Here is a 23,362-nt window from a genome sequence, read left to right on the forward strand (position 1 = left end):
GTCTTTTATACATATATATATATATATATATTATACATATATATATATAATACACACACACACACACACACATATATATATATATATTCAATTGAACCTCTATCATTTTTTCAATTTTAATTTAATATCATGAAGAAAACTGAATTCCCTTTGTTGTGCTAACTAAATGCTTAGAATGATTTTAAAAACAGAAAGAAGTTAAAGTTACAAAAATAACTATTGTTATGATGAATTCAAAATCTGGCTTCTAAAAAACAACCATAAAACCAAAAACAATGGTGTTCAACTGATTTTTTTTCCGGGAAATTTTATAATTCTTTATGATATAAAAAAAATATTAAAAAATAAAATCCAAGCTTATTTAAAAAATTGATTAAGTTTTTATTAAAAAACTTAATTAAGTTTAAAAAAGCTCACTTTTGTTTTAAACTTTTATTTACTTATTTTTAGCATTTTAAATCAGAATTTAATATTTGTTTATAAAAAATTGACTTTAAAAAATTTATTATCTAAAAGTATATGACATAATAATGGATAATTAGAGTTCTACTGTATAATATACAGATAAAAATAAAACAGATCATAAGAATATTGCAATCAAAAGATTTAAAAAATTAAAAAAGAAATTACCTCTCTTTTCAGTTTCTTTTATACATAAATCAACTACAAAAGGTCGTAATGTGTTATGAGCCTTCACAAGAGTAATTAGATCAACTCCAAAAACTCTTTTTACATATTTTAAATCAGGCATACAATCATTTGGTACTTTTTCTGAACATTTCTTATGAGCACTGAAACCACAGTCTGAAACAAAACATAGGTATTTATAGACAAGGATTAATAAAAATCTGGAATTCTTCAGAATTTAATTATTGGCTACTTACCTTCACATTTTACACCTTGAGCAATTAATCCCCACATAAAATTTCCACAAAAATCGCACCATGGCAGACCAATAAAATTATTAACCTAAATATGAAAAAAATCATCAGAATGCAAATATTAAAAACAACAAGGATAAAAACTGAATTATTTCAACTACTAGAGGCAAGAACACATAATAAACTCTTTGAAACTGATATGAATTATTTCCTTATTTATGTGCACTTAAGCTCATAAATTTTTTCAGAGTTATAACAACAAAGGATCTACTTTTGTTCTTCCTATAAAGTTGAAATAGTGGAATCAGTATATTTTACACATCAGTATATTATTACATCAATGTATCCTTTACTTATGAGTGAACACTTTCCATAATTTAAAAATTTAAAATAATGTGAAAGTCTACACTAAATACTAGTAGTAAAGAGGATTTATTGGAAATTTATTTACACATTCTTCTAGATTACAGAACTAAACTTTAAGAATTCTAGAAGAAGACAAATCCTAGTGACACACACCACCAGTCAATTAAAAAACTACAATAACAAATTTGGACACCCCAGTTTCATACACAGATTCTCCCCATAAAGCACTTAAGAAGTTATTTTGATAGCCTCCCAGTTAGTTGGCATTCACTTTGGGTATAAAACTATTCTAAAATTGGCTACTAATACTTTTCCACACATTTTCAATTTAGAATAGAAGTAATTTCAGAAAAAGTTGCTTAATGTGAAGTTGGTTAGAGTGGGGTTAATAAACTTTACAAAAAGAAAAAAAAACAATAAAACAAACTAAACTTAATCTAGTCCTGAATAATATCTATGGAAACGTTTGCATGTTGTAATAATATCAGAACTTTAAAAACTATTGAAAAAAATGCATTAACTGCAACAACAAAAAAAACAGTTGAAATAGAAGTTTATAATGGTTTTGAGTGCTTTAAAAAGTGAGATTACTGATATACATGATAGAAATTTCTATGTAGTGATGTCATACTAAACATTAGTTTGTTCTAATTGTAGCCAAATGAAAAAAAAGGCAAATATATCATGTTAATTAAACAATTCTCCTTTTGCAAATCCAAATCTGCAACAAAATTGCTACTCATTAAAATATAAGTTTTAAAAAAAATGAGGAAAAAAAAAAACAAAATTTTTTCTAGCAAAGAATCTTTTTAATGTTGCCAATGCAGAATTATTTTTTAGATTATCAATTCTATACTTTTGTGTTTGCCTTAATAGTTCCTTAATTTTAGCCGAAGTTATTGTGAAATTTTTTTCTTCAGTCTCACGATTTCAAAGTTGCGTTTTTATCTAAGAAATCTGCATAAAAAATAGTCATTATGGCAAGTAATGAGTAAAACAAAGGGTGCTGGAAAGAGCAGAATAAATGTCTTGTTAACGAGATTTTGCTTAAGTAAAGGAAATTATATTTTTGATTAGGGAAAAATTTTTTTGTGGAAATATGAATAATTGATACTCAAAAGTCCACAAATGAACACCACACTTCTTTTAAAAAAAGTCAAACTGCAAACTAAAATACATAACTTGTTCAACATAATTGTAATAAAATCAAATACTAATATTTATTTTACAATTACTTTGTTTAGAACAGAAAGTTTTAACATTTTCCAATAAAATTGTACCAATATTGAACAACTTATAACTATTTTATATTACTGTTACATTAAAAAAATAGCCAGTATTAATTGGTTAATATTCCCTCATACCAATAAATAATTACAATTTGTAATAGAGTTCAAGATTTACTATAACAAATAATTTCAAAGTAGGGTTTCAATAAAGGTGGAATTTTTTATGTCAAAAATTGTTATTTGATATGACACATCAAAAACCAGTCAAAAGTGTCAAGACTGTCGAGAAGTGCCAAAAACAGTTGAAATCGAACAAAAAGTGTCAAAAGCTGATAGGCAAGTTTTTTTTCCAAAAATTCTCAAAACGAACAGTAAAATGTATAATGTAATGATTTAAGATTATAATGTAAAAACTATTTAAGATCATAGATTGATCACTTGTAACTTTGCATGTACTTTTATTAATAATTACTTTGTGCTTATGATGGCTAATACTTATTTTTTATTCCAGAACTATGGTTTTTCACACTTGACAAAAAAAGGTTTTGACATGGCACTTAAAATCATGGTTAAAACTGTCAAAAATTTGTCAATCCTGGTTTTAATAATCTTGAAGCAAAAACACAATGAATGTGCTGCTTATCATTTTAATACACAAGTAATTTTAGTGGACGATCACTTCCTCATAATTTTGATTAATGTCTTGCTGATTGAAATCAATGTTGATATAAATCAATAATTGTGAAACTACAAAACCCTAACAAAATATTTTACTGCATTTGTTGAAAATAAAAAAACAAGCATACAAGTCCTGAATTCATCCCTGTAAAAATTTTATAGTGTAAAATTTTTAATAGAGTTTCCATTTAATAGAAAGACTTTAAATAGATAACTATAATAGATAGACTTCTTAATAGATAACGCTATAAAGGATAAGCTAAGGACATCACTGTGCAATTTAATTCTTTTAAGCTTTACATGTGTGTATGTAAAGAATGTAATAAAATTGCAAAATAAAATGATTTGAAATATTTTAAATTTAAATAATATAATAAAAAAATTTCAGCAGTAAATTATTATAAAATTTATTTTACTAGGTTATTTCAAAACATGGGGTCTAAAAACAATCAAGGAAAAATAAACTGAGAAAAAAAAAAAGAAAAAAAAAACGAGGAAGAGGAGAAGAATGCATGCTCAAATTGTTCACAATAATTATTTTTGGAATTTATTTACATAAAAAGTTAAAATTAACTATTCAAGTTTCTTAAGTTAAGTTACTTAGTATTAGCTTAAAATTACTGTTTCCTCAACTTCTAAGTTAATATGTCATTTTCCTGGCATTCAAAACTTGGTGAATTTCTATTTTTTTTTTTTTTCCTTGAGCAAATGTCAATAAACTACACTGCTGTCTGTAAGATATTAATAAATGTAACTANTCCTAGAGTTTATATATATATATATATATATATATAACTGTTTAAGTCAAAAACTACTTTTTATTTTTTTAATTCCCAAAAACACTTCCTTGAATTTTTTTTCCATTGAAAAATATATCATTTAACATATTTAAAAAATAAAATAAAGAAACTGTCTTATGGCTACAAAAAAATTCGTAAACTGTTTTAACGATTAAACCACTGTTCTTACTGACCCAAAACAAAAAACATCAATTTTTTTTAGATTGAGAAATATGACATTTAACATTATTAAAAAATTTTTTTTACATATTTATGTATTCATTTTCAGCATTTTAATAAGTTAATAATTTAGTAGGTAAATAGTTTAAAATTTTTTTCTTTAACATCAAAATTTTAAAAAAATTATCTCACAAATAAAAAAAGATAAGATAGCTTTAAACATATGAGCCACCATTAGAAGTTATGCAATTTTGTTAAATTTAGTCATATTTCAAAATGGCTCCTCCATTGTAGTTCTGGTTCAAAAAATTTCAGTCCTTCACAAAAATCTGTAACATGGTGGAAATAGTCATTGGTCGATTTCACTGGGAATGAGTCATGTATAATATTTCAAAGTGCATATTTTAATCAATCTCAAAATTAGGAATGAATAAATTAAAAATCTTCAGTGCAAAGTTTTTAACTGAATAACATGCTTAAGTACATCATATACTTGGTGACTATACTTGGTGATATATATATACAAGTGGGGTCGCCCACTTGTGTATTTATGCTTAAGTATCCCAAGTTTTATGAATTTAAAAATATGTTTTAAGCAGCTAATATCAAGAAATATCTTTAGGAATGTAAATTTTAGTAACACTAAAACAATTAATAAAATTAAATGAACCAATTTAGAAAAATGGTATTTGGCAGACATAACAACTATTTTACATAGAGAAACAATCAGTCAAGAATTTTCAGCTCTAGAGAGAGCTATAGTGTAGTTTGATCATGACGATAATTGTAGAGTTCTACAACAAAAGAAAACACACTTCCACAAAGCAATTTTTCCACAAACCTTAAATGCATGCATTTTAGCAAACTGAAGAACATCAATATCATCCCCATCTTCATGAAGAAACACATCATCAGACGGAGGCTGTAAAACAAAAACTATTTTGTAGCAGCACTTATTATGATAAAAATTATACCAAAAATGAAAACACATTTGAATGAAAACATATTTGTATTAAACTCATTTGAGAATTGGTATGCATAAAAACAGTGTTTTATTATGAAAAGAAATTGATTAAAAAAAGTTTAACAAAAGATAGATATTAAATTTCGTTTCATTCATCAACAGATAACTTAAGAGTATTTCCTAAAATGAAGTAAACCTAAATAATGATAATTTATATGATTAAGTAATAAATAAAAAAACACTCAGTTTTTTTAATCATTTATTTACTATCTATCTGTAAATAACTCTTAATGATTAGTTAATGTTGAATTGAATGTCTATAACCACAAGCAACTATCTGAAGCATATGTATGGACTATAAAGAAATGTTAAATTTCAGGTACGAACAAATAAAATAGAACAATATTTTTTTGATGAAGTTGACATTTCTTTTATAAAGTCCAAAATGAGAGTTTTGTACATTTAAAAATATAGCCCCATGAATCATACTCTTTTAAGATATCAGGATGTTGATAATTTGTTCTCTGATAATAATTGAATCAGTTTGTTTAATCACTTAGAATGTTTAAATTTGCAAAATATCAAATTATTTTACTCATTATTAGTACTCCTACACATGTTTGTATTTTATTATAAAAGTAGTATTAATGTTTAAAAAAAATAAATAAATAAACTTACTTCAACAGTAGGCTTATCATACTCATGAAAAGTTTCACCTTTAGGATAATCCTTTTTCAAAGCAACCTCATCTTTAGCATGTTTCACAGTATTGCGAGAACGATTACGAGTAATTTTCCTTTTATAAGAATTGAGCGTCATGTAAGGGCTGTCTTCATATTTTGATTCCATACACATAGTTGCAATATAGTCACCGGCATGAACTTCCAAAAACATAGATATAAGTCCATCAGCAACCAGATCTTGAATAGTGTCAAATCTCTTCTCTCCAACATAATGTTTACCATCATAATAGAGTTTAAAATTTTTTGTAACACCACCAAATCTGTAATAAATATTTATAAATAAAATACCAATCTTATTACAGTTCAACATTAAACTTATTTGCAACTGAAAATAAATAATAAATATCAAATAAATAAACAACCACTTCAGAATTATAACTATAGTGGAAACTAAAATATTTATAAAATGTACAATCAAATCAATGATGGTCTATTTATCACAGTCTGCTCAATAAATGACAAACAATAAGATGTTGCAAAAAAAAAAGAATATGAAACATAAGTGACTTCAACGCATAGTGTAATAGCTTAACCCTCTTTATAGCATTTAAAAAAGCTGCTACAAGAGAGAAGAACTATGAGTAGTTTGCTTATATAGAAAATTAAAATATTATTCAAGAAAATTTTAATGATACAAATATTAAAATTCATTCAATGTATGGTTAAATAACGCAACAAAAGATAATGCAATACATGTCACAAATGACTAACATTCCTTCTGTAGATTCGTTAAAGAGTTAACATAGAAATTAAATATAACTGGATGAAAAATTCTGATAAAGAAGTGCAGTTTTCAATGTTTGTAACTAGATTATCATAAACAGACTTTTAAAAACAATCAAATATATTACAATTTGAAATATTAAACATTTTCTTTTAATTTTAATGATAATAATTTCAATACATGAGAAGCTTTAGTATTTTTATTTTTTTACAATTACAGAATTTTTTAAAAATTAATTCAATCTAATAAGTTTGATAAGTTTTCATATTTTTAATAGTTCACATTAAAAAGAAGTTTAGACGAAGGAAATACAGAACTGCTTTTTTATTACTCTGCCACCTATTTTCTTTTTCCTCGCCAACATTGGCGATAACAGGCTGAAAATGTGGTGTTTTAAGATTTACATTGCAGAGTTAATATTATTATAGGCATTCTTACATTTTTGAAAGTGAAATTAAATGAAAGTAAGGTTATGATATGAAATGCTGGCACTTAAAGTTCTGGAGTCAGAGGAAGTGAATGCTTTATGAACAACAGTTCCTGTTTTAAAATTTTTTTACTGGATATGGAGGTAAAGAAATGCAAAAAGAAATTGAAAGAAAAAAAGATATATGAATTTTTATGGGGATGCTGGACATTTGATCAGAGCAGTTTTATACAAGACATTATATATTGATAGTGACATTTTAGATTTGATGATGAGATTCACTACAATAAAATTTATGCTGGGAGAACTGCAGGAAAAATTTGCATGGTTTACAAAAAATCTGAGGAAAGCTTACAATGGAAAGACTTACATATGTAATATTAAAAAAAAAAAAGCTTCAAAGAATTATTTATATATATATATATATTGCTTAAATTCTTTAAATTTATTACTCAGAATGAAACCTGTTGACTTAATTAATAATTCACATATTCTTCTAAAAATAGATTAAAGAATGTAATAATTATTATTTGAAGTTTCTGCCTTAAGCATGCAATAGAACCTGAGAAATCCCTCAATCTAATTTATGAAGAAATTACAATTAATAATATTTTTTATTTTTTTTCATTTGATTTGGGAAAGATGGGGAATACTTGTGAAGCTTTTCCCCGAACTAAAATAGTGGAACACAGTGATATGAGTGATTTGGATGTTAGTGTCTCCAAATTGAAATGATTAAATAGAAAAAATCTTCTTTAAACACACATTATTAANATGTAATAATTATTATTTGAAGTTTCTGCCTTAAGCATGCAATAGAACCTGAGAAATCCCTCAATCTAATTTATGAAGAAATTACAATAAATAATATTTTTTATTTTTTTTTCATTTGATTTGGGAAAGATGGGGAATACTTGTGAAGCTTTTCCCCGAATTAAAATAGTGGAACACAGTGATATGAGTGATTTGGATGTTAGTGTCTCCGAATTGATTAAATAAAAAAAAATCTTCTTTTAACACACATTATTAATTTATTTCATTGTTTGGCCAAACAGTCATTTCAAGCCGACAGGATAATTAAAATGTGGGTATTAAAGAGTGCAATAACTATGACCCCTCCCACCCCCATCCAGCTCATCATATCTGAAGATTTCTAAAGTGACGATTGGATTTAGTAACAGATTCAAAAGAATTTCCTATTATGACAACAGAATTCATCAGTGAAACATAATAGCCTTATTTAGCAGCGTGTGGAAAAATATTTTATTATTACACTGTATTAAAGTTACCAAAATCTACTTCTACACAGAAAACCGATTTAAACTGCCTTTCTTAAAGGGGCTTTCCCTTGTTATTACATCAGGGAAATTAAGGAAAAATGAAGCATGAAGTAATGTCGGTGCCTGATTTTCAGTATGACAGTTTTTCTGCTTTAACAATTTGAAAAATAGTGAATCTTCATGTCTACTAAAGTGATTTTGATTCCTGATTTTCAGTGTGACAATGTTTCTGCTTTTGCAATTATAAAATTAGTGGTGTGTCTACATATTTACTATAGTGATACTCTAATAGAACAATATTTNATTAGGATATCAGTGTTTTTCAAAATCAACTAAAAGTAGTGATTAATATAATGATGATCTGATGATGGTGTGTCTACATATTTACTATAGTGATACTCTAATTAGGTTGTCATGTATCAATTAAAACATTTATTAGGATATCAGTGTTTTTCAAAATCAACTAAAAGTAGTGATTAATATAATGATGATTTTAATAAGTGAAATCTTGTGGGGAATGGAAGTGTTATTAAATTTGATTTCCATGTATTTTACATATTTTGAAACAATTTGAAAACAAAAAAATAAATAAATAACCAACATATATTTATTTGATAAATAGTTAACAATAATTTTCCTTATGTTATTTATATTGATGATTAATGGTTTTATTTATTTTGATTTATACTTTTCCTCTGATAACAGCTTTTGAAACAAATTATATGAAAGCAATTTGAGCTTAAATAGCAATAATATTTATTGATACTGATTAAATACTTTAGATTATTCACAGTGTTTAACAGTTTAATTTATTATTAATTATTGATAATACATAATTTTGAATATTTATTGTTAAATATTATTGAAATTTTATTTCTCTTATCTTTCAGTAATATGAGAGTATTATAATCAGTACAATTATTATCTATATTATTGTTGTTACAGTTTATATGACTCATATTTATGAATAATATACACACAAAAAAATATAACCTGAATGATGTAGTGCAAAATTTGTAAAAAATTGAATATTTTTCAGCAAAGTGAAATTATAAAACAAATAAAAACATAATTTTTTAGCACAAATAGTTTATTAGCTGAGAACATAAAATAGCATAAATAATTCCAAGGAAATAGGATATTTAAAGCAATATTTAAAAAAAAAAGTTAATTAAGTATTAAAAAAATTACTTCATGCTCAAAGTATACTGTCCGTAAGCTCTCTGACTTTCACGAACCAAATAACAACCATCTTCTACAAGCAAACGCTCAGCTTCTTCTCTGGATATTTTACCATGGAATCTGAGAAAGTAAAAATGTACAAATAATTTTTGCTTACTATGTTTCAAAAGTAAAGAAAAACATATGGATAAGCAAAACATTAGACATATGGAAAAAAAAAATAATAATATCCGATACATGCTGATATAGCAAAAGAACTCATATAATTAACAAGAAATTGAACAAAATAACACAAATTATTAACACTTATAAAGTTATAATATCCAAAGAAAATAATCTTACTCTCTTCCATAATGACAAGGCTTTCCATGAACCTTTGAAGAAAAAAAAACTATCAGAAAAAATAATTTAAAAAGCAAAGAAAGAAAGAATATCTGAACATGCTACCTCTCGATTACACAATATTCTTTTTGGAATTGGAGCTTCTTGCTGAAGTTGGTACACTAAATTGAAAAAAATATTCAAACAGTAAATACCTAAATAACTATTTAAAATTGATGGAGTTCATTACATAATGCTAAAACATTGCAATAAAATAAATAACTTACAGTAAGATTTCCATAAAGATGGTATTTTGCTAGGAGGTCTATTCCTCCATTGACCTTCAGATGAAAAGACCACTAAAGATAAAATATAGAAGTTAAAAGAATAAACATGTAACAAAACCAATGTATGTTAATAAATTTTTTCAGAAACAAAGTTTTACAAACATTAAAAAAAAAAAAAATAGACCCTTCAGTTGCGAATTTTCTTTAATCATATGATTCGTAACAAACCTATAAACAGAGTTCACCTCCAAGGTTATGTTGAGTGACCCGGCTTGCTTGATCTTACAACAGTCGCATAAAAATTAAAAATATTTCTTAAAAATTTTTTCTTATACAGAAGGGAACCGATTATCCGGAACAATCGGGACCATTGCTATTCCCGGATAACTGATTTTTCCGGTTTTCTGAATCGCTACAAAAAGCTGTTTTTTTATTGTTAAACCCAACTAAAAAAAATAATATTTGTAAATAATCTTAAAAAAAAAAGAAAAAACGATGAAGTAATACACTAATGATTATTTCCAAAATGATGGTAAGGAAACATCTTTCAAAAAAGAAAGAAAAATCCTAAAATCTTATGAGGAAAAAAAATTTTTTTAAAAAAAAATGGCGGGAAAATTTTTTGAATTTCGTTCCGGTTTTTTGGTTTTCCGATTTTCTGATTTCCGGATAACGGGTTCTGTACTGTACTTTTTCTTGCTAATTATTATTCTGCATTAAAAAAATTTAAGAAAACAGTTCATGTAAATGAATCTGAAAACTTTAACTAAAAACGCATATATGATTCTCACTATCATTCAATTTGGGCTAGGACGTGATCAACAATATTTATAATTAGTATATTGCAAGTAATCTGAATATCTAAGTTGCATTCCTTAAAAAAAGCATGAACATGGTAAATATATAGATATACTTTTAATCAAGCAAAATAGTAAAAAACTATTCATCTCAATATTTGATAATCCTTGAAAAAAATTTTAGAATTTTCCTCAGGTTAATGGAGAAAACAAAAATGAACAATTAGAAAAATTGTTAATTGGTGACAACCAAACAGTAGTAAAAAAGAAACTAAAAAAAATCGCAGAATGGTATAGGCAAAACTCACACCCAGACCTCAGGTAAGCCATTATATTTATATATATTAAAACATTTTTCATGTAGAACCACCCGGCAGCATCACTTCAGCTTGCACAAACAAGTTTTGATATGAAAATAACCCCAAAAAGTTTAGAACAAAAAGAAAAGAAAATTTCTATTTGGAATTTCTATCAATGTTTTTTTTTTATGAATTTAAATATTAATAGTAACCATCAATTAAGTATATTTAATCAGAAATTTGACAAGATTTTGCACTCCTATAATTATTTTTTGTGATTTCAACCATCCCATATCAATCATATAACATATATAAACCTGGTTGCTTATAATTATATTTAGCTTGATGTATAACATTGTTATTTGAATCTATATTAAATAAATTTATCACACACAAAAATTACAAGCGTAAATATTACAATTCATTTTACTAAACTTTAATTTTGAAATTAAAATTTTGTCAACATTGTTGTTCGTATTTGTGTTAGTAAGAAATTTAATTAAAAAACCCTCATTTATAGAGCAGCCTGAAATAATATTCAAATCACTAATAAACCTTTCAGGATAATCTTACAGTAATAATAACGAAAATTGTATAACAAATTATGCAAAGAATAACTCACAATAAAGTAAATATTGCTAATTTCATCTATGGTATATTATAGAAATTTTATCAGTAATAATAATATAAAATAATGAGCAACAACTTAATCTAATATGAATTGAACAAGAAAACCTATGAATATAATGATTCGAATAATTCTTGTTTAGACAGAATTAGATATCAATAAAAAGAATTTAATTTAGATGAATATAAGGTATTCAAATTCAATTTTAGACGCAAAAATGCATTAGATGGAGGGGAGATATACATATTAAATTTAAAAATATATGCACCAATCCAAAGTAATCTAAATAGTTTTCTTTAATAGACTACAACAAAAATATCCCAATAAACATTTATTTATAACATATCAATAGATAAAAATCAGTAAAATAATTCCACATGATTAACGCTCCTAATAATACAAATAAAAAAAATTCTTTTTTAGTGTATATATTTACCTGAATGAGTTACTTCTGCCATCATTTAAAGTTATACCACAGAAAAAAAGTTCCACAATACTATGACTATCTGAAAACATCCAGTTTGCTAAGATATTTTAAAGTAAGAATGATAAAATTTATATGTAAACATAAACATTCATTATCAAGTAAATTGGTTTGCAGATATAAGCAATTAAGGCCATCATCGAAGGGCCTAGATATAGTACCAACTAAATAAAATCCTTAGAACGTGTCCTTAAATTCTCAACTCCTAACACTTCATTTCAATCATTTTAATTACTCCTGACAGCAATCTAATTCTCATCCGGTATACAGCATGGATGGATGTTCGTCTTGTTTCGTTTTATCTATTTATTTTTTTGTTCTTCTGATGGTTGCCATCAGTAAGAATGTCACCGATAAATCTGTACTTTGTAATAATATTGTTATACATTGTTGCAATTTGATTTGCTGTCATCATTTAAATAATTACGGCAAAATCTACAAAGAAAGAGAGAAAATGTAATTCGCTCGTGATTAATAAAGTTTAATTGAGAAAAGAAAAAACACGACATTAATTTTCTACCACGAAAATTTTGTAAAAATTAAAAAAATCACGGGAAAGTAAGCGATCAAAATGGAAGTTCAACAAAAAATTTTATGATTGTAAGTACGTTTGTTATACAAGCGTTCCAAAATGTAACCCTCTGGTTTTTTTTTTTTTTTATTGGCTTACTTTCTATTTATTTTATTTTATTTTAAAGTAGCGCTGCGCCCTCTTGAGTGTTCCGCCTGAAGTATATATTTGAGCGATTCTTCCCGTTTTCGTACCACTTCAAACTTGACTCCTTTGGTTCGGTAGTTAAAAAATTACTTGGATATGGTAAGTAAACTTTAAATATAGGAAATTTGTATTTTCTAGATTGATTGGTTCTGGATGGAATAAGGTTTTCTCTTAAACTGAAATTTTAAAAACTATTTTTCGAATTTAAATTGACTTTAAAGTAGTATTTGCACTATTATTTTTTCTTCTTTTTTACATAAAATAATTAAAAATTATAGATTTGAATTGTGCATGATACATAAAACGTTTTTAAAAAAATTACGCATTTACTTATATTTTACCTTTAACATTTACTTTTTAAACTTAATTATTCTATTTCTCGGACTTTTAAAAGAATTTCTCTAATTTGAATTAGTTCTTTGACATAGAATACAGTACAGTTCTAAATAAAGTCAATGTCGCGATTTTTTATAATTATTGTGAAGCTTAGGAGGGTATTTATTATTTTTTCGAAATATTTTCATGGATAAAACTACACTTTAAGTATGTAAAACAAATACCTGAATATCTTGAACTTGAATTCATTACATTTTTCTGAGAATTTCCATATTAATTTTAAAAAACACATTTTATAAATACTAGTTGTACTAATAGTTAAATTTCTCTTACTTTCTTGCTTAAAGCAGCTCAATAAAAAATTTTATAGGATAAAATGATTCATTGAATATTATAATTTACTAAATATGTATTCAAATATAAAGTTATATACATATTCAATGCACGCATTTTGAAAATATGTCTTTGAAGTAAAAAAAAAAAAAAATATTATTAATTCACTTTAATAAGCCGTGGTTTAAGTAATTCTTATTTTTATTGTGATTTTTACTGAATTTATAATCGGAGAAAGATTTAAGAGAACAAAATATTAATTTTTTAGCATGATTCAGAGTTAATAACTTAATCAAATTATTGATCCTGAATCAGGAGAAAATTATTCTGGTTGTTCACGTTGGAAACTAGATTTATTTAATCGAATAATAGTTGCAATATTTAGCTTGATAAAGAAAGTTGAATGTTTATGCATGTACAGTAGCCGTAAAAAAATATTTTTAATGCTTGTTCTTTTGATCTTGGGAAGAGTTTCTTTGACGTCACTGTTCATTAATTTTGAAAAATTAAATTCAAAAAAATAATAATATCTATGGTTTTAGAAGGAAAGCAAATGGGTGCCTAGAAACAATTAATCTCTTTTTATGTACTAAAAAACACTAGATTGTTGTTCTTCACTTAACTTTTATTAATCATTGACGTCAGCGCTAAATATGTATTATATACATACGATTTATATTTCATTTAAATATGCATTAATTTTTTTTTGAAGAGAGTGGGGAGTTGACTTGAACAAAGTTATTTACTGAAAATTAAATATTTTAAACAATGATTTAAAATAAATTAAATTTAATAATTTGTTAGTTAACATAAATATTCTTAATGAATTCATTTCTTTCAGTAGTCCCACTCTAAAAATTGTGCGGCATCAAAGGAAAAAAAGCTGAGTTCGTTTCAGCAAATTAACTGAGCAGTTTAACAAAGTACTTTAGTCCACTGCTATTGAATATCATAAGTTTTCAAAAAAACAAAGCAAGTTTTTAAAAAAAATTTTTAATCAAGACTGAAATGATTATTCGAACTTTGATTTATTAAAAGCAATAAAAATTTTACGTAACAACTAATATCTAAGTTAGAAAAATTAATAAACGACTTTCTTTTTTAATAATCAAAAATTGCTATTAAAAAGTATTGTTTCGATAAATTCTCCAGAACAGTACTTTTTTCAAGTTATTTCATTTTAAATTCCGCTATTGTTATAAATAAAGATTTTTGTGTGAAGGCTATGAAGAATTTTAAACAGAACATGAAAATGCAATTTCATTATTGAAGACAAAAATAATAATAATAATAATTGAAAAAAATAAACGACATTATGGATGGTAAAAAAATCTCAAAAACTGTAATTCTAAATTTTCATAATCTCTCCTCCCGTGTTTAAAAATTATATATTGAATTGTAAGTCGATTTATTGAATATACAGCCTAATCTTAAAGGGCTAATCTTTTCATCTCACGCCGCTGTTAACGAAACACAATTTCATTCTGAGGAAAACTGAATATGAGATTTTTAAGAAAAAAGTTTTCAAAAGGCATATAAATATATTGGAACCAAGCAAAAATCATAAACTAGTAAGGGATAACTTTTTATTCAACTTATATATGAATGACAAAGGATAAATGCTGCTCTAGGAAGATCCCTTTAGCCATTTAATGAGTTTTTTGTTAACATAATTCAAGGTGTGTAAATAAGTATGACAACGTAATAACAAAAGCCATCACATCATATTTGTATCAAAATTTTTGAAATACATTATTTATTACATTTCTTAAATAATTCTAAAGCATTCTATATAAGTTATTTGTTACGCATGTTCCCAGTCTATACTAAAAAGTCATACTAATGAGTAATGTTAAGAAAAACAGTTATCTGTATCTAATATAAAGTTTGCTTACTATCAAACACTATTAACTCTTTATTTTGATCAAGATAATTACAGTAACAGCTCGATGTCACGAGAACGACATATTGCGAGATGTCCGCTATTACAACAAATTTTAATATTAAAAGTACAAAAATTTTGTGTTTATAATGACTTAAAAATTACTAGCAATATCATACAAGAAAGAGCAAAATGGAAGACATTTTTATTGTATTTTCGGTATCAATGCAAATTATTAAAAAGCGAACATCTTTTCACCTTATTTTTTTCTTACAGACTTAAATTTTTATGTAAATAAAGTAAGCATGTATGGTTGACAAACAGTTAGTAATATTCTTCATTGCAAAAGACAAATTCTTCTACTGTTTTTAAGAATCCTGCTTAACGTTTCAAAAGAATGTCTTCCCTTCTTAATAGCTTACTATTTAAATCAACATTCACTGTTATTAATGACGTCTAAAGCAAACTATTACGCTGGTGCCGTGGTTCCTTTTAGCATTTAGTAAGTGTATTTTTTTATAACAACATTTCTATCTGCCATTATAAATTGTCGTTGTAACGAATAATAACCAAATAAGAAATGAAGAATTAAATAATAAGCCGAGGCGTTTCAAAGGAAGGGGTTCCAAGCAAAAGGAGCGTCGACTTAAGTAAAATTATGAGTTAGAATTTCACCATTACAATACATTTTAATTTAGACTTTTGCAAACATTGAAGATATAAACAAAAATTATTTCAAAGAATCGAATATAAATAGGTAATTTTATGATTCATTGTAAATTGTGAAATAATCATCAGTTTAGATTAATCCACTCGTCCCCTTCCTTTTCCAATCATTATATATGGCGGAGAAATATTTTTTCCTACTTGAGTTAACTGAATAATACGGATTTAATATTTTATTATCTTTTCAATATGTGGGGGATTTGCGTGCTTTTTATTTAAATAGCTTTTCAATTTATCTGTATCATCTCTTTCTTTGCGGTCACTGATTATGAACATCTTGTGTCATGTATGAAAAGATAATTGCATTGATTTGATTTTCTTCTGCTTTAATCAGAAATACACAAGCTAATAAATCTTTCAGCTCTTACTCGCGTGCCAGATAAATCGCAAGTGACGTTATTAGTATAAATATACACTTGTCTTTATTAGAAAGTAGCTGAAATATTTCAGATACGGTCAACTTCTTTACTTTTGTTTGAAACAGCTGAATGATTAATTAAGTAATAAAGAATTAAACTAACTAATTCTTTTCTTCTGGGCATAATACAATTTGGGCATAATACAATTTTGAAAAAAAAACAATTTTTGAACAAGACTTGAAAATAAAAATATATATATATTCTCCCACGAATACGCATTGCCATTTATAAAGTTAAAAAGAAATGGGTAATTAAAAATAACTCAAGTCAAATTTATGTCTAATAAATAATTATCCATTGCTTCTATTTTAAATTGACCCTAAAAAATGTATTCTTTATTTTGAGATGTCGAGATCTTTAATAAATAATTTTGTAGATAAAACAAGGTTTATATTTTTTAAAAAAAGAAAAAGAAAAAAGGTAAAAAGTAGAGTCAATCGAGAACAGTTTAAGACAAAAATGTAAGCTTGCAATATTATTTTTAAGCTGTTGAGATTTGTTGAAAATTATGTGTTTTTTATTTTGTCTATTTGTTTATGCATAAGAAATATTTAATGCTCCAAAAATAATACTTTCTAAAGCAAACAAATAACAGTGTATCATATTAGTCGAGAAAATCGGGCTTTATTGATACACCAAAAGTTTTAAAGAATTTCAACAATAAAAAATTGAGTCAAAGAAGCCTTCAGTTTTTTGTTTTTTCTGCGTATATACTTTTCATTTTTCAAAAATTTTTTGAAATCATGTTAGTCTTTCTGAATGCTAATAAAAACTTACTGTAGTAAATGCGATTTTTAATCTATTGAATTTCATTATTAGGTGAAAAAATAATCAACAAACATTTACCACATGTAAACTACACTAGTCTCTATATTTAAGTTTGAAAAATGAACTTTAAACTGTGTAATACTTCTTACAAAAAATAACCAAGCCAACAAACCCGAGATAAATGATCAACTTTATTTTCACTGTCAAGAAAATTAAAACGAAAATAATTTTTTATGTGATATCAAAGAAAAATAAATTTAGATTTACCGCCTTTTTTTAAAATTTTTTAAAATTTTTTTTTAAATGGAATTGCGGTTAAGCTCTGAAAGGTTATTCAATATATGTGCATATATAAGGTGTTCCGAGTAGATCGCTCTTAATATGCATATTTTTAGAATTCCAATAAAAAAAGAACATAAAAAATATTCAGATTTGAGGTTGAAAATTAATTTACACAAATAAAAAAACCACTATCTAAATCTGACAAATCACAACTGTGGAAGGCAGGTGTGAAGAAGTGATTAGTCCCTGCTTTCAACTCATCTCTGTTTCCTCCGGCAATGAAACAGGTGTAGGGTTTTTCAGATTTCCATAGTATTTTTGTTTGTTTTTTTACCTCGCTTAAATGCTAATTTGTCTTCTTTACGGAATACCTTGTATTTTTTAACTTTTGGAACTGTTTGTGTTTTATATAATTATAAATATTATTACACATTCCTTGCGAAATGAAAATAAAAACTTATGTAAAAATGTAAAGTCTTTTCAATGTGTCACACAGTATCATTTAGAGTGTATCATATTAGTCCCAATTAACCCCATTATTTGTATTGCTACTTCAATATTTCTAAGGAGCAGTACAAGCTGATTGTATTGATGCTTTAATAATAATAAAATTCTTAATGAAACTAAAAGTTAGCTTGGTTTTTATTTTATCATAAATTATCACGCTAAATATTCCCTTCTTTCCTAAAAGCATAAAAGACAATTTCCTTTCTCTCTCTACTACAACTTCCTAAAAGGCTTCCGGTTGATAAGAAAATGAAATATCATTATTTCCGAGAATATAAAATTATAAATCATATTATAATTTTGTTCAATACTCCGTGATTAAATATACCAATACTGTTTGGTACTCAAAAAAATTCTTTAAAAACATGACTCTTTGAACTCATTTTTTTCTTTAGAAACTATACTTTTAAGTTTCTAAAGTTACATCATTCGATGACTGACGCAGAAAAATTCAAATTCTGCATCAAAAAAATTTTAAAAAAATAAATTTTAACAGTAAGTTAATTTTTCACCATTATTTAAATACGTTAACAAAGAGTTTTAAATGTTTCATTCTAACTGATGCTCCTCCATTTGTTATACTCCTCCTGATTGTAATATTCCCTTAATTATTATAAATGGAAACATCAGTTAAAAATCGGCAAGACCCTAACCCAATATTTGGATGAGTGCAATTTCCCTGATTTTTAAATTTGATTCTGAGTTATGAGCCCCATAGGAGATCGATGCAATGTTTGGGGGCACAGGATTGAAAAAAGCCTGTTTTAAAGAAATAGAATAGATCAGTCAACATATTTTTAAAAAAAAAAAATTTTTTTTTTTTTTGTATGAAATTCTCAATTTCTTATTCTCATTTTTAACTATTTTATGGGCTTATATAAATTATATTCAATTTTTTTTTGTTTTTAGGCAGATCTCAAACCCGCCGAAGTTGAAAGTAAGTAAAATTGTTATCAATGTTTTCACCATTATCTGTAAGTTTCATGATTCTTTAAATGCCCTCAAACATAAAGCTTTATTTTGTTTAGTAAATAATTGCCTGACTCGTTTGTTTTCTTTTCTACACTTAAAATAACTAACTTTAAAAGTCACAATTGGGGTCATTTTTGTCTAAGCATTTATTTATTAGGGAAACCGGAAAGTAATGTCGTTTCGGTGAATTAAATATTCGTCAGTTTTGAAAACCAATTCATTTTTTTCGATCCATTTCGATTCATTTTCGATCCGGCATTCAAAGGTTGTTGTTAACGAGGGTGAATACATTATTGACTAAAAATAAAATCTTGATGACAAATATCAAATACACCGAAACGACATTACTTTCCGATCATCCTAATATTTCTAATTTTTATTTATTCGTAACATTTAAAAAGTGTAGAACCTTAACATATAATTATTTATGATTCGCATGCAATTGCTTATAGATTTTTATTTGCTTATTTATTTTTTTGCTTTTTTTCGCAAGTGTCATATTACAGTTTTATGAAATCATGTTTTATTAACTTATATATAGTAATATGTTATATGATTAATAATAATAATCTAAATATCAATTTCAAAATTTTCGTGTACATAAATAGAAAGAACTGTTCTATAAAATATAACTGAATACATGAACATTGAAATATTGAGATATACATAAAATTTTGCTTAAAGCATTTTATATTGGAATGTTAAAACCTTATTAGCACACAATTTAACTTGTAAAATTAGCACTATTGAAAACAAATAATTTTATTTCTTCTTTGTTAAAGTGCATTAGTTTCAAAATATCGAAACTTAAAAGGGTCAAAAGCCTTTAAATTACGGAAATGATGAAGGTTTTTTTTTTCTTTTTTTGTTAATTAAAATTTTGAAAGAAGACCAAAAAGAAGGGAAAACGAAGAAGCAGAAAGAGGAAGAGTTGACTCAAAGGATTCATTTTCTTTACTTAGTTTTATTATTTAAAGAAATAGTGAATCCAATTGGCTTTTTTTACGAGAAAAAGTATGAACAAACATTTTTCTCGCCTTTCCATTCCTTTCAACATTCTTGGCGATAATTCCATGGTTTTTGAAGGATTTTGCTTATTTTTTGCTTGGTCTTTCATATTTGTGCGTGCCATTTTTAGCTGAAATTTTATGAACTGCTTCCAGATCTTGTCTTGTCTTCCTTTTTAGGGCTCAGTGATAACACCACCCCCGCCAGCCACTTTAACCAGGTCCTGGTAAATTTGCAATGTTTACTTTGAGGGTTACGAAGTATCACAGACATTTTCCATCAACTCACCCACTCCTACACTCCCAGCCGTCACTACACACCCACACTTCAACCTTAAGCCATACCATATTTTATCCCCTCTTTACCTACTCTTAAATCGGCTGTGTAGTTTTTAACCCATCGGAAAACTGATTTTCGTATCATCTTAAAATAAGTAAATATTAATAGATTGCTCATAGATTTATTTAGAATTCGGAGCTGCAGTACGAACTAGATACTAAATGACAACCATCAAAAGTGTATCGCTTTTAAAATGTCTCATTTATGTTGTTTTTTTTTATAAACTTTAAATCTTAACATATTTTATCCTCTTTTAACGAACTTCTAAATCAGCCGAGTAGTTTTCAACTCATCGGGGAACTGATTTTCTTATTAACTTAAAACAAATAAATACAAGTAAGAATAGTTCATAAATTTATTTATTTAGGATTTCGAACTTCAGGACACACTATATATTAAATAGCAGTCAATAATCTATCGATTTTAAAATGTATTTTTATTTATTTTTTTTTTAATTTTTTTTATTTTTTTTTTTTTATTAACTGCAAGTAGTGCTATGTTTTATCTTCTCCAATCGAATTCTTAAATTGGCTGATTAGTTTTTAACTTGTCAAGGTACAGATTTCAGTATAAATTTAAAATAACTATAAATAGTTTATAAATTCATTTAGGATTTAAATTTCCAGAGTAAACTGGTTTTTAAAAAAAAATTATCGAAAGTATATCTATTTTAAACTAGGGAAAGTCTAGGTTGGATGGCCATAGTTTTGTCAAGTTGAAATAAAAGTACTAATAATACTCGTAGTTACAGGAGAAATGTTTATGCATAGTTTAATTTCTTATACATGCACTCAACATATTTCGTGCAATGAATAATGAAATATTGAGAGCAAAATATATTTAAAAAAAAATTTAAAAAAAACCTACGAGTAGCTATCTCTCCTTAATGTTGAGGGGAGTTGTCCATTCTATCCTGTAAATAAAAAATAAGTTAAAATGGAAAAAATATCGCATTTCACTCAGTTAACCATCAAAAACTTATGATAAGTTGTAAATAATGAATTTGATCACGAAAAGTAAGGAAAAAAAAAAGAATCTAATAAACAGAATATAATTTAATCCATAACTAAAATATAATTTAATCAATAACTTTTGAAAAAACTTCATCAAATTTTTGGCAAAGGTTTTTAAATTTTTTACATGTTTCATGGAGCCACTGTGTGCACATTGTACAGTTCATCCAGTCATTATTTATAGTTGTAATTATATTCTCTACAGCTACTACACTGATATTCACTAAATTCTGAGTCTGTTGAATTGGATAATTTGTAGGTTTCTTTGAAATAAACTTATACGGTTCTATTGGATTTGAATAATATATTAGGTCTGTAGAATCGGAATGGAATACTTATGCCTTTGTACGGTTCTTAAAAAAATTTAAAAGTGGTTTCAATATTATAATAAAAAATGCAAAGATTTTTTTTTTCTTAACTTTCATCTTAAGATTTCGAAACCAAACGAAAAACTATTACCGAAAATAAAGATTTTGTAACTAGATTTATTTGAAAATATTAAGAACGGTGGTGAATACGAATTTACTAAAATACATTTTATTTTCTTACTTTCTTTTTCACCAATTTTGAAGCTTAATGACCCTGCGATCTTTGATATGTCTATTCGCACTAATAAAATGTGGCTATCACTCCTTGATTTTATGCGGACATCTCTTCTAGGGCTGCAGATGATATTTCCGTCGAATTTATTATGTCATTCCGCATTATAATCGTTTGCTTTTTGCTCGGGAACAAAGATTGGATTAAATATTGGCCTTACAGGTCCAGCTAGTATTAAAAAAAATATTACCTACGTATTGAAAAACAATAAAATACCAAATTTAAAAAAAAATATTTGTACCCTAAATAAAATAAAATTTTAAATTTTACATAATAATTTTTGCTGTCACGAAAATTACCCCTTTGTCGAAATTGATGTAGAAGTTAAACTGCTACCTATGAAACTGTATCCGCTGTAATGTATTAACAAATACATATTGTAAGTGTTTAAACTGGTTATCTCTTTTCTATAGCCATCTGACCTATTTTTTTAATGTTTTTACATAAACTTTAAATTATAACTAAATTATATTCATTTAGCCCCTCCCCCCAGGGGCACACTCTATTTTGACGGGTATGGCTTACCTTGGCTTCGAGCTGGACTTTAGCATTCTTCTATTTCTCTCTTGCGACAGTCCTATTTTGAGTTTCTGACTTTCTAACAAATTAGAAAATTGACCGAGAGAGCGAATATTATTTTTTTTAAAACACTAATCAACATTTGCAGATTATAGGTTTTCAAAATTCTGCTTGTTTCTATATTTTTGATTGGTTTCCTGATCTAGCGGTTGTGTTTTATATCTTTATTTGTAATAACCAAGTTCTTTCTAAAGATTATAGACTAATAATGTAAACTATTGCTAACCAGCATATTTGCCGTGAGCATATTTCTCGTAAGTTGGAAAAGGGAATCCTAGAGTTACCCGTTTTTATTCTCATGTGAGTATGGCACCCAAGGGGGCAATTTTTTCTCGGAGGTTGCAGGTTGATTGCTCCGTGACCCGGGCTTCACCCTAGGTGAAAGGAAGGAGGTTAGGTCCCCCCTCTCTTTCAACCGGCTGGTAGGGCATGCTTAGCACCCTGCTAGGGACTACGTGCTGCATCAGGGGAGGGCCTCTGGGCTCTGATAATTTAGGCGGATCCACACTTTCCTGGCGTAGATAACTGGAGCTACCCTGGACAAAGCACCGAGGCTGGAACAGGTGTTTCTGTTCCCCTTGTTAGGCTCGATGGTAGTCATGGGAGTGTCTAGCGGAGACGATCTTCATGC

General features: G+C 26.5%; 2 protein-coding genes across 3 annotated transcripts in view; one reads left to right on the forward strand and one right to left on the reverse strand.

Annotated features, from left to right (window-relative positions):
• The window catches only part of LOC107455472 (N-chimaerin), a 19,626-nt gene extending 6,769 nt beyond the window's left edge, over window positions 1–12,857 (reverse strand). Inside the window, exons 1-10 of one of the 2 annotated variants that reach the window (XM_016073051.3) lie at window positions 12,411–12,547; window positions 12,202–12,271; window positions 10,042–10,113; window positions 9,881–9,936; window positions 9,776–9,807; window positions 9,443–9,553; window positions 5,756–6,080; window positions 4,955–5,035; window positions 885–969; window positions 631–804 (exon numbers count right to left, since the gene is read on the reverse strand). In XM_016073051.3, the coding sequence (XP_015928537.1) occupies window positions 631–804; window positions 885–969; window positions 4,955–5,035; window positions 5,756–6,080; window positions 9,443–9,553; window positions 9,776–9,807; window positions 9,881–9,936; window positions 10,042–10,113; window positions 12,202–12,226 (961 nt within the window). In that variant the 5' untranslated portion in view covers window positions 12,227–12,271; window positions 12,411–12,547. Of the gene's footprint in view, window positions 1–630; window positions 805–884; window positions 970–4,954; window positions 5,036–5,755; window positions 6,081–9,442; window positions 9,554–9,775; window positions 9,808–9,880; window positions 9,937–10,041; window positions 10,114–12,201 lie in introns of both variants that reach the window. The other variant, XM_016073049.3, reaches the window with a different exon arrangement.
• Window positions 12,858–12,941: 84 nt separating this feature from the next.
• Window positions 12,942–23,362, forward strand: part of LOC107455473 (myosin light chain 1) — a 29,618-nt gene continuing 19,197 nt past the window's right edge. The window contains exons 1-2 of the mRNA XM_016073052.4: window positions 12,942–13,066; window positions 19,130–19,157. Coding sequence (XP_015928538.1) covers window positions 13,064–13,066; window positions 19,130–19,157 — 31 coding nt within the window. The 5' untranslated portion in view covers window positions 12,942–13,063. The remainder of the gene's footprint in view (window positions 13,067–19,129; window positions 19,158–23,362) is intronic.

Source organism: Parasteatoda tepidariorum, chromosome X1, assembly GCF_043381705.1.
Source record: "Parasteatoda tepidariorum isolate YZ-2023 chromosome X1, CAS_Ptep_4.0, whole genome shotgun sequence".
Taxonomy (NCBI): domain Eukaryota; kingdom Metazoa; phylum Arthropoda; class Arachnida; order Araneae; family Theridiidae; genus Parasteatoda; species Parasteatoda tepidariorum.